This window comes from Oncorhynchus clarkii, chromosome 13, assembly GCF_045791955.1.
Source record: "Oncorhynchus clarkii lewisi isolate Uvic-CL-2024 chromosome 13, UVic_Ocla_1.0, whole genome shotgun sequence".
Classification (NCBI taxonomy): Eukaryota; Metazoa; Chordata; class Actinopteri; order Salmoniformes; family Salmonidae; genus Oncorhynchus; species Oncorhynchus clarkii.
This window is the reverse complement of record NC_092159.1, coordinates 66,747,051-66,759,550: the sequence shown is the minus strand read 5'-3', so window position 1 is coordinate 66,759,550 and position 12,500 is coordinate 66,747,051. Positions and strand designations below refer to the sequence as shown.

Genomic DNA, 12,500 nt, shown 5'->3' with positions numbered 1-12,500 from the left:
GAATGGAGGAGAGGCAAGGAGAGGTGGAGAGAATGGAGGAGAGGCAAGGAGAGGTGGAGAGAATGGAGGAGAGGCAAGGAGAGGTGGAGAGACGAGGAGAGGTGGAGAGAATGGAGGAGAGGCAAGGAGAGGTGGAGAGACGAGGAGAGGTGGAGAGAGTGGAGGAGAGAGAAGGAGAGGTGGAGAGACGAGGAGAGGTGGAGAGAATGGAGGAGAGGCAAAGAGAGGTGGAGAGAATGGAGGAGAGGCAAGGAGAGGTGGAGAGACGAGGAGAGGTGGAGAGAATGGAGGAGAGGCAAGGAGAGGTGGAGAGACGAGGAGAGGTGGAGAGAGTGGAGGAGAGAGAAGGAGAGGTGGAGAGACAAGGAGAGGTGGAGAGACGAGGAGAGGTGGAGAGAGTGGAGGAGAAAGAAGGAGAGGTGGAGAGAAAAGGAGAGGTGGAGAGAATGGAGGAGAGAGGAGAGGTGGAGAGACAAGGAGAGGTGGAGAGAGTGGAGGAGAGAGAAGGAGAGGTGGAGAGAATGGAGGAGAGGTGGAGAGAGAAGGAGATGTGGAGAGAGAAGGAGAGGTGGAGAGAGTGAAGTAGAAAGAAGGAGAGGTGGAGAGAGTGGAGAGGTGGAGAGAGTGAAGTAGAAAGAAGGAGAGGTGGAGAGAATGGAGGAGAGACAAGGAGAGGTGGAGAGAATGGAGGAGAGGTGGAGAGAATGGAGGAGAGGCAAAGAGAGGTGGAGAGACAAGGAGAGGTGGAGAGAGTGAAGTAGAAAGAAGGAGAGGTGGAGAGAGTGGAGAGGTGGAGAGAGTGAAGTAGAAAGAAGGGGAGGTGGAGAGAATAGAGGAGAGACAAGGAGAGGTGGAGAGAATGGATGAGAGACAAGGAGAGGTGGAGAGAATGGAGGAGAGGTGGGGAGAATGGAGGAGAGAGAAGGAGAGGTGGAGAGAGGAGAGTTGGAGAGAGTGGAGGAGAGACAAGTGGAAAGGAGAGATGGAGAGAGGGAAAGAGAGGTGGAGAGAGGAGAGAAAGAGAATGAGGGGAAATAGCCATGTTAACACTTCCTCAGAGAGAGAGAACACTAACAGCCACTAACCTACTGCAAGCAATTATCGCACACACACACACACACACACACACACAGACACACACACACACATACACACACACACACACACACACACACAGACAAACTCACACACACACTACTGCGAGCAAACAACACAGTAAAACGTTATTGACATGAATGTGTTTTTTCTTCGTATAAGATGTACTGTATTTGATTAAAACAGGGAGAACACAACGTGTGCGTGTCAGACTGATCATAACAAGTATTTTATTAAGTACTTTAACAGTAGTTGTTATTGGCTATTAAACATGCTATCATAAAAAAACTGTCATCAGAAATGGGCGGCAGTAAAAAGAAACAAGTCACTTTATTTTTTCTAGTTGTGTGGTATTCACCATGTTAATCTCTTTCTAGTTGTGTGGTATTCACCATGTTTTTCTCGTTCTAGTTGTGTGGTATTCACCATGTTAATCTCTTTCCAGTTGTGTGGTATTCACCATGTTAATCTCTTTCTAGTTGTGTGGTATTCACCATGTTAATCTCTTTCTAGTTGTGTGGTATTCACCATGTTAATCTCTTTCTAGTTGTGTGGTATTCACCATGTTAATCTCTTTCTAGCTGTGTGGTATTCACCATGTTAATCTCTTTCTAGTTGTGTGGTATTCACCATGTTAATCTCTTTCTAGTTGTGTGGTATTCACCATGTTAATCTCTTTCTAGTTGTGTGGTATTCATTAATCAGGTGTGGAGATGTTACCATGTGATAACACACACACACACACACGACTGGACTCTCCAAGTAGTCGTTGACTGGTCCTGGTTGGGTCACACTAGAGTCACATAAAGGACTCTATAGTGTGGACACATAATATTCCCACACACTGAACACACACACACACACACGCACGCACACACACATTGAACAGAAAACACACTTTAAACAGGTGTGTGTGTGTGTTCATGCTCACATCAACACAGTCTGAACAGAAATGCTTCAGAGAAAATTCCTGATAACAATCCTAATCCCGTGCTTCTACACCTGCATTGCTTGCTGTTTGGGGTTTTAGGCTGGGTTTCTGTACAGCACTTTGAGATATCAGCTGATGTACGAAGGGCTATATAAATAAATTTGATTTGATTTGATCCTAACTACCAATTTGTAAAGTCCCTTTTCCAGTCCAAATACAACATTTCAAATGAAGTGCATACTAGCTTCTAAAGAGTGAGCATCGGCAAATGTCATCTGAATGATTTATCCCAGTTCAGTGGTACCGTAGGTAACCAACCGACCGCCAACCCGCCCCGGCAAACTTGTTTATGAAACATTTATCACTTCAGTCATTCATTAATTGAACGATAAAAGCATGACGTGTTTTATTATGTCTGTCTGGTTAGGGATTGATTGTTCAGTTCAGTGGTTGGATAAACTAGTGAGTCACAGAGTCCCAAAGGGCACCCTATACCCTACACCTTCCCTATGGGGGGAATAGGGTGCCATTGTAGGGATTAGGGTGCTATTGTAGGGAATAGGGTGCCATTGTAGGGAATAGGGTGCCATTGTTAGGGAATAGGGTGCCATTGTTAGGGAATAGGGTGCCATTTTGGGACTCAGTTGAAGAGAAACAAGAACTGAAGGTGTGTGTATATGCATGTTCTATTTCTGTTATTACACTGTGATGGTTTGGGTGGGAGGGAGGGATCGGAGGGGGGGATCGGTGGGAGGGATCGGAGGGAGGGATCGGATCGGAGGGAGGGATCGGAGGGAGGGATCGGAGGGAGGGATCGGATCGGAGGGAGGGATCGGTGGAAGGGATCGGAGGGAGGGATCGGATCGGAGGGAGGGATCGGATCGGAGGGAGGGATCGGATCGGAGGGAGGGATCGGATCGGAGGGAGGGATCAGATCGGAGGGAGGGATCGGAGGGAGGGATCGGATCGGAGGGAGGGATCGGAGGGAGGGAGGGATCGGAGGTAGGGATCGGAGGGAGGGATCGGAGGGAGGGATTGGATCGGAGGGAGGGATCGGAGGGAGGGATCGGATCGGAGGGAGGGATCGGAGGGAGGGAGGGATCGGAGGGAGGGACAGTGAAGGATTATTATATATATTTATTTAACTAGGCAAGTCAGTTAAGAACTAATTCTTATTTACAATGAAGGCCAAACCCAGACAACACTGGGCCAGTTGTGCACCGCCCTATGTGACCCCCAATCACGGTCAGATGTGATACAGCCTGGATTTGAACCAGAGACTGTAGTGACACCTTCTAACACTGAGATGCAGTGTCTTAGACTGCTGCGCCACTCAGGAGCCTTGATTGAGGGAGAGATGAGAGGGAAGGGGTACAGAGAGAGAGAGAGAGAGAGTGAGGCAGGAATGGGGGGATGAATGGAGGGGAGGTTGTACTATGTGTCATCCTACGTATTAGAAGGAGTATACCGCATGTTATCAGATCAGCAGAGCTTGGGCTCTTTATTTTGGAAAAATGATAAGTTATTTTGGAAAAAAGACAAGCTCCTCTTCTTGTCTTTCCAGTTAGTGGTTGAGTTGTTTGTTATTTGTTTTCTTGGTGTTATGCCTCTCTGCACAGAGAGACTCCCAGTAGGAGTCAAACCAGGTTAACTATGGAAAACACAGGCCACATGGGTCTCCCCTCTCTTGCCCTTCTCTCTCTTCCTCCCTTTCCCCCTCTATCTCGCTCTACCTCTCTCCTTCCCTCTAAATCTCGCTCCCACCCTCGATCATACACACACACACAGGGATAACTTGGAGAGTTCCGGTGAGATACCTTGGAGAGTTCCAGGTTTGGCATGAGTCCTCTGTTCCTCAAAAGGTTCTACAGCTGCACCATCGAGAGCATCCTGACTGGTTGCATCACTGCCTGGTATTGCAACTGCTCGGCCTCCGACCGCAAGGCACTACAGAGGGTAGTGCGAACGGCCCAGTACATCACTGGGGCCAAGCTTCCTGCCACCCAGGACCTCTATACCAGGCGGTGTCAGAGGAAGGGCTGGAACAAAAACCTGCCCTGCACATCCTATAGCTGTCCAGCACCAGTAGCAGGCTGACCCCTGGTCTAAACTAGACGTTTAAATAGGAGGTCATGTGTGGACAACACCACAAGAGTGCGCAGCGTCCTCTCTCGTAGTCTTCCTCTTTCTCCTCATCTCAAACCTCAGCCGATTCACCCCCATTTTCCTCCCTCCCTCCCCTCTTCTCTCGCTCTCTAGTCCCCCCTGCCAGTAGCTCCAATCCATAGACGCAGGCGGCGCTGAAACCCTCTCAGCCACCCCTGCTGTCAGCGCTTACCCGACGGGGGCAGCTCGCAGCTTGAGAGCCGAGAGAGAGAGGGAGAGTGAGAAATATGGTTGGCAATATGTGCGGTCGCAAGCTGGCTCGCCGCTCCAAATCAGCGCTGATAGTCGCGCTGACAGTTCTCCTGGTTCAGACGCTGATCGTGTGGAACTTTAGTACCCTGGATACCGGGGAAGAAGCGGGCGAAGGGGCCAATAGTAGGCGGGAGAAGAGGGACCAAGTCGGGGGCATCAACAAAGCCTACAGCCAGTACCCCCGGAGCGGGCTGCCAAAGAGGCATCACCAACCTCCGCTTGGGAAAACGGCTGTCCGACACAAGCAACAACCGGTAAGAGTAGGGAGCGAATTTATGTCTGCCTATTATTTAGTAATTTTAACGACGATTAAAAAAAGATAACGACTAGCGTGATTACCATTAATTTGATATGCTACCATCCCCCACTACGCGTGGTTTATTGTATTGTATTGTAGGGTAGGAAGGCTGGAATTGTTGTCATCAGACGAAGCAAGAAGTCCGCGTGTATTTGGATGACAAAGATGTTGCTTAGCTGTTGTTACCCATAGATGTTGATAAACTGGTGTAAACTAACCAATCTTTAGGAATCATCGTGATATATTAGACTAGTGTGATAATGGACCACGGGAGAGCGTGAGAGAGCGACACGGTTAATCGGATAGGTCTACTTTAATGTAGAGTTGGTCTCTATTGGTAACGCGCTCCTACGCTGCTTTTACGTCTGACCTGTGGCAGTTTTCTAGTGACCAGCCAGTCTATTACTGTGGGCTACTGTCGGGCGCTATCAGTGTGTGTGTGTGTGTGTGTGTGTGTGTGTGTTGCGCAGTCTCTGGTACAGTGGTAGACTCGTGGGTGGGATAATATAGCCACAGACAGGCTTAGGTAGGAGTTTAAAGATTAATTTAGAGAGAAAGAGAGAGAGAAGGAGGGGTAGAGTTCTGTCTGAAAGACCGACAGACAGTGTGTGCGTACGTGCGTGCCTGTGTATGTATTTAGTAGCGCACGTGTACACTTCCTCTCTATCGTTCTCACAGGATACACAAGTTGTCCCAAATTCCAGAGAACCGACGGTGATTTTGTAACGACGGCCATTTATTTTCATCTCCTCCTTGTCTTCCTCCCGTTTATTTTGTCTATATTTGATAACAGAGTGCATGGTTGTTAAGTAGTGTTTTATATATCCCTGTGAATTTCTAGGCTACTGTTGAAAGAGTGTGCGTGTGCGTGTGCGTGTGTGTGTGTGTGTGTGTGTGTGTAAGTGTGTTGAGAGAATGCTGATGATAGAGGATTGTGACACGTCTCCTGTCTCCTCTACCCGTCCTGATGCCATTATTTCATGCTGGTCCATATCTATCAGAATCAGATGATGTGTTATACTGTATGGTTACTGGTCCATATCTATCAGAATCAGATGATGTGTTATACTGTATGGTTACTGGTCCATATCTATCAGAATCAGATGATGTGTTATACTGTATGGTTACTGGTCCATATCTATCAGAATCAGATTATGTGTTATACTGTATGGTTACTGGTCTATATCTATCAGATGATGTGTTATACTGTATGGTTACTGGTCTATATCTATCAGATGATGTGTTATACTGTATGGTTACTGGTCCATATCTATCAGAATCAGATGATGTGTTATACTGTATGGTTACTGGTCTATATCTATCAGATGATGTGTTATACTGTATGGTTACTGGTCTATATCTATCAGAATCAGATGATGTGTTATACTGTATGGTTACTGGTCCATATCTATCAGAATCAGATGATGTGTTATACTGTATGGTTACTGGTCTATATCTATCAGAATCAGATGATGTGTTATACTGTATGGTTACTGGTCTATATCTATCAGAATCAGATGATGTGTTATACTGTATGGTTACTGGTCTATATCTATCAGAATCAGATGATGTGTTATACTGTATGGTTACTGGTCTATATCTATCAGAATCAGATGATGTGTTATACTGTATGGTTACTGGTCTATATCTATCAGAATCAGATTATGTGTTATACTGTATGGTTACTGGTCTATATCTATCAGATGATGTGTTATACTGTATGGTTACTGGTCTATATCTATCAGATGATGTGTTATACTGTATGGTTACTGGTCCATATCTATCAGAATCAGATGATGTGTTATACTGTATGGTTACTGGTCTATATCTATCAGATGATGTGTTATACTGTATGGTTACTGGTCTATATCTATCAGAATCAGATGATGTGTTATACTGTATGGTTACTGGTCTATATCTATCAGATGATGTGTTGGTCTAGGTGCTGTGGTAACCTACATACTGTACCGTTCTGTCTGTGTGTGTGTGTGTACTGTACATTTGTGCATGTGTTTAAGTGTGTGTATATATATGTGTGTGTATATATATATATATGTGTGTGTGTGTGTGTGTGTGTTAATGTGTGGTGCCACTTGTATCCTTGATCTGTTTTTACATCCCATCATTACTTTGAACTAGATGTAACATGTCTTGTGATCTAGAGAGAGAGAGAGAGGGAGAGAGAGAGAGAGAGAGAGAAGAGAGGAGAGAGAAGAGAGGAGACAGGAGAGAGAAGAGAGAGAAGAGAGGAGAGAGAGAAGAGAGGAGAAAGGAGAGAGAGGAGAGAGAGAGAGAGAGGAGAGAGGAGAAAGGAGAGAGAAGAGAGGAGAAAGGGGAGAGAGGGGAGAGAGGAGAGAGAGTTGAGCGAGAAGGAGAGAGAGAGAGAGAGAGAGAGAGAGAGAGAGAGAGAGAAAGAAGAGAGAGAATAGAGGAGAGAGGAGAGAGAAGGAGAGAGAGAGGATAGAGAGAGGAGAGGGGGAGGGAGAGAGAGGGAGAGAAGGAGAGAGAGAGAGAGAGAGAGAGAGAGAGTTGAGCGAGAAGGAGAGAGAGAGAGAGAGAGAGAGAGAGAGAGGAGAGAAAGAAGAGAGAATAGAGGAGAGAGGAGAGATAAGGAGAGAGAGAGGATAGAGAGGAGAGAAAGAAGAGAGAATAGAGGAGAGAGGAGAGAGAAGGAGAGAGAGAGGATAGAGAGAGGAGAGAAAGAAGAGAGAGAAGAGAGGAGAGAGGGGGGGAGAGAGAGGGAGAGAAGAAGGGAGGGAGGGGCCCTGGTTAAAAGTAGTGCACTATAAAGGGAATAGGGGCTTGCTGAAGGGCTGTTTCTAAAAACAATGTACATATATACATAGATACTGTCCAATATTACCATGTACTGTATATATAAATAGATAATGTCCATTATTACCATAGATATATAAATAGATACTGTCCAATATTACCATCTGTACAGTATATATAAATAGATAATGTCCAATATTACCATGTACTGTATATATAAATAGATAATGTCCATTATTACCATGTACTGCATATATAAATAGATACTGTCCAATATTACCATGTATATATAAATAGATACTGCCCAATATTACCATGTACTGTATATATAAATAGATACTGTCCAATATTACCATATGTACAGTATATATAAATAGATAATGTCCAATATTACCATGTACTGTATATATAAATAGATAATGTCCAATATTACCATGTACTGCATATATAAATAGATAATGTCCAATATTACCATAGATATATAAATAGATAATGTCCAATATTACCATGTACTGTATATATAAATAGATAATGTCCAATATTACCATGTACTGCATATATAAATAGATAATGTCCAATATTACCATAGATATATAAATAGATAATGTCCAATATTACCATGTACTGTATATATAAATAGATACTGTCCAATATTACCATGTACTGCATATATAAATAGATAATGTCCAATATTACCATAGATATATAAATAGATAATGTCCAATATTACCATGTACTGTATATATAAATAGATACTGTCCAATATTACCATATACAGTGCCTTGCGAAAGTATTCGGCCCCCTTGAACTTTGCGACCTTTTGCCACATTTCAGGCTTCAAACATAAAGATATAAAACTGTATTTTTTTGTGAAGAATCAACAACAAGTGGGACACAATCATGAAGTGGAACGACATTTATTGGATATTTCAAACTTTTTTAACAAATCAAAAACTGAAAAATTGGGCGTGCAAAATTATTCAGCCCCTTTACTTTCAGTGCAGCAAACTCTCTCCAGAAGTTCAGTGAGGATCTCTGAATGATCCAATGTTGACCTAAATGACTAATGATGATAAATACAATCCACCTGTGTGTAATCAAGTCTCCGTATAAATGCATCTGCACTGTGATAGTCTCAGAGGTCCGTTAAAAGCGCAGAGAGCATCATGAAGAACAAGGAACACACCAGGCAGGTCCGAGATACTGTTGTGAAGAAGTTTAAAGCCGGATTTGGATACAAAAAGATTTCCCAAGCTTTAAACATCCCAAGGAGCACTGTGCAAGCGATAATATTGAAATGGAAGGAGTATCAGACCACTGCAAATCTACCAAGACCTGGCCGTCCCTCTAAACTTTCAGCTCATACAAGGAGAAGACTGAACAGAGATGCAGCCAAGAGGCCCATGATCACTCTGGATGAACTGCAGAGATCTACAGCTGAGGCGGGAGACTCTGTCCATAGGACAACAATCAGTCGTATATTGCACAAATCTGGCCTTTATGGAAGAGTGGCAAGAAGAAAGCCATTTCTTAAAGATATCCATAAAAAGTGTTGTTTAAAGTTTGCCACAAGCCACCTGGGAGACACACCAAACATGTGGAAGAAGGTGATCTGGTCTGATGAAACCAAAATTGAACTTTTTGGCAACAATGCAAAACGTTATGTTTAGTGTAAAAGCAACACAGCTGAACACACCATCCCCACTGTCAAACATGGTGGTGGCAGCATCATGGTTTGGGCCTGCTTTTCTTCAGCAGGGACAGGGAAGATGGTTAAAATTGATGGGAAGATGGATGGAGCCAAATACAGAACCATTCTGGAAGAAAACCTGATGGAGTCTGCAAAAGACCTGAGACTGGGACGGAGATTTGTCTTCCAACAAGACAATGATCCAAAACATAATGCAAAATCTACAATGGAATGGTTCAAAAATAAACATATCCAGGTGTTAGAATGGCCAAGTCAAAGTCCAGACCTGAATCCAATCGAGAATCTGTGGAAAGAACTGAAAACTGCTGTTCACAAATGCTCTCCATCCAACCTCACTGAGCTCGAGCTGTTTTGCAAGGAGGAATGGGAAAAAATGTCAGTCTCTCGATGTGCAAAACTGATAGAGACATACCCAAGCGACTTACAGCTGTAATCACAGCAAAAGGTGGCGCTACAAAGTATTAACTTAAGGGGGCTGAATAATTTTGCACGCCCAATTTTTCAGTTTTTGATTTGTTAAAAAAGTTTGAAATATCCAATAAATGTCGTTCCACTTCATGATTGTGTCCCACTTGTTGTTGATTCTTCACAAAAAAATACAGTTTTATATCTTTATGTTTGAAGCCTGAAATGTGGCAAAAGGTCGCAAAGTTCAAGGGGGCCGAATACTTTCGCAAGGCACTGTATAAATAGATACTGTCCAATATTACCATAGATATATAAATAGATACTGTCCATTATTACCAAACATACAGCTCTGTAAAAAATGAAGAGACCACTGCAAAATAATCAGTTTCTCTGGTTTTACTATTTATAGGTCTGTGTTTGGGTCAAATGAACATTGTTGTTTTATTCTATAAACTACTGACAACATTTCTAACAAATTCCAAACAAAAATATTGAATTTAGAGCATTTATTTGCAGAGAATGACAACTGGTCAAAATAACAAACAAGATGCAGTGTTGTCAGACCTCGAATAATGCAAATAAAATAAGTTCCTATTCATTTTCAACACAAAACTAATGTTTTAACTTAGGAAGAGTTCAGAAATCAATATTTGGTGGAATAACCCTGATTTTTCAATTCCAGCTTACATGCGTCTTGGCATGCTCTCCACCAGTCTTTCACATTGATGTTGGGTGACTTTATGCCACTCCTGGCGCAAAAATTAAATCAGCTCGGCTTTGTTTGATGGCTTGTGATCATCCATCTTCCTCTTGATCACATTCCAGAGGTTTTCAATGAGGTTCAGGTCTGGAGATTTGGCTGGCCATGACAAGGTCTTGATCTGGTGGTTCTCCATCCACACCTTGATTGACCTGGCTGTGTGGCATGGAGCAGTGTTCTGCTGGAAGAACCAATCCCCAGAGTTGGGGAACATTGTCAGAGCAGAAGGAAGCAAGTTTTCTTCCAGGACAACCTTGTATGTGGCTTGAATCATGCGTCCTTCACAAAGACAAATCTGCCTGATTCCAGCCTTGCTGAAGCACCCCCAGATCATCACCAATCCTCCACCAAATTTCACAGTGGGTGCGAGACATTGTGGCTTGTAGGCCTCTCCAGGTCTCGTACCCACTGTGATATTAGAGATAATATAATTTTTTAGATAATATATGACAATTACTTGAAACAATTGTACATTATGAAACATCGAAGATGCCAGGTCTGGTCTTCATAGCAGATTTTGAAAAGGCATTTGATAAAGTACGACTAGAATTGAAATATTAATGCCTGGATTACTTTCATTTTGGTGAATCTCTTATACAATGAGTTAAAGTTATGTACAGCAACCCCAGATGTAAAATAGTAAACAATGGTTACTTCTCAGAATGTATTGAGCGTTTAAGAGGAGTAAAACAAGGCTGTCCGTTGTCTCCATATCTATTTATTATGGCCATTGAAATGCTAGCTATTAAAATGAGATCCAACAAGAGCATCAAGGGATTAGAAATACAGGAGTCCCTGTACAGTCTCAATCTGAAACCCTGTACAGTCTCAATCTGTATCCCTGTACAGTCTCAATCTGGATTCCTGTACAGTCTCAATCTGGATCCCTGTACAGTCTCAATCTGTATCCCTGTACAGTCTCAATCTGGATCCCTGTACAGTCTCAATCTGGATCCCTGTACAGTCTCAATCTGTATCCCTGTACAGTCTCAATCTGGATCCCTGTACAGTCTCCATCTGGATCCCTGTACAGTCTCAATCTGGATCCCTGTACAGTCTCAATCTGGATCCCTGTACAGTCTCATTCTGGATCCCTGTACAGTCTCAATCTGGATCCCTGTACAGTCTCAATCTGGATCCCTGTACAGTCTCATTCTGGATCCCTGTACAGTCTCAATCTGGATCCCTGTACAGTCTCAATCTGGATCCCTGTACAGTCTCAATCTGGATCCCTGTACAGTCTCGTTGAATATCTTGATCACTTTTTTAGCCTCTCTGTATTAAAACCTAATTATGACAAGTGTACCATATTAAGTATTGGGATCGTTAAAAAAAACACAGTGTTTACACCACCTTGTAGAATGGGCGGATGGTGAAGTAGATGTACTTGGTATTTACATCTCAAAAAATATAAATGAACTTACCACAATTAATTTCAATAGAAAGTTAACAAAAATAGAAAAGATTCTGCAATGCCTACTCCAGATGACTCATTTTGTAATGAGCAAAATATATTTCATTTTATTTGGAATGCTAAACCATTACAAAATTAAACGTGCCTATTTTAATCATGAATATTAGTTTGGGTGGGGGGTAAAATCATGAAATATTAAAGCTTTAAACCTTTCACTAAAAGCTTCACTCATACATAAGTTATACTTAAACCCAGAATGGATCTCCAGGAGATTATTAAGGAAGGCTCGTCCTTTGTTTAAAACTTGCTCTTTTGCCTTCAAACAGATCACAACTTCTCATTTCTGACTAATTGAAAATTATATTTTGTTTAAAGTATCACCCTTTCTTAAACGAGCCGTACAAAGCTGGGTACAATTTCAGTTTTATCCTCCTGAAAAGATAGAACAAATATTACAACAAATGTAATGGTTAAACTCAAATAAACTGATTTAATTAAAAAAAAACATTCTTTATGGATTTTTTTTTCATGGTATTATATTTATTAAAGATATTATGAATAGAAACGGAGGAGTTATGTCACATATGAAGTTATCGAAAATATATGGGAATATCTGCTCAATACAAATTAGTCTATGGTGATAGGTGGGATGGGCTGGGAGTGGCTGAGGGGTGGTCTATGGTGATAGGT

At 42.7% G+C, this 12,500-nt stretch overlaps 1 protein-coding gene across 1 annotated transcript in view; it reads left to right on the top strand.

Moving 5' to 3' along the window:
* Positions 1–4,312: 4,312 nt before the first annotated feature.
* The window catches only part of LOC139424122 (xylosyltransferase 1-like), a 48,358-nt gene continuing 40,170 nt past the window's right edge, over positions 4,313–12,500 (top strand). The window contains exon 1 of the mRNA XM_071175819.1: positions 4,313–4,698. Within this exon, the coding sequence (XP_071031920.1) occupies positions 4,420–4,698 (279 nt within the window). The 5' untranslated portion in view covers positions 4,313–4,419. The remainder of the gene's footprint in view (positions 4,699–12,500) is intronic.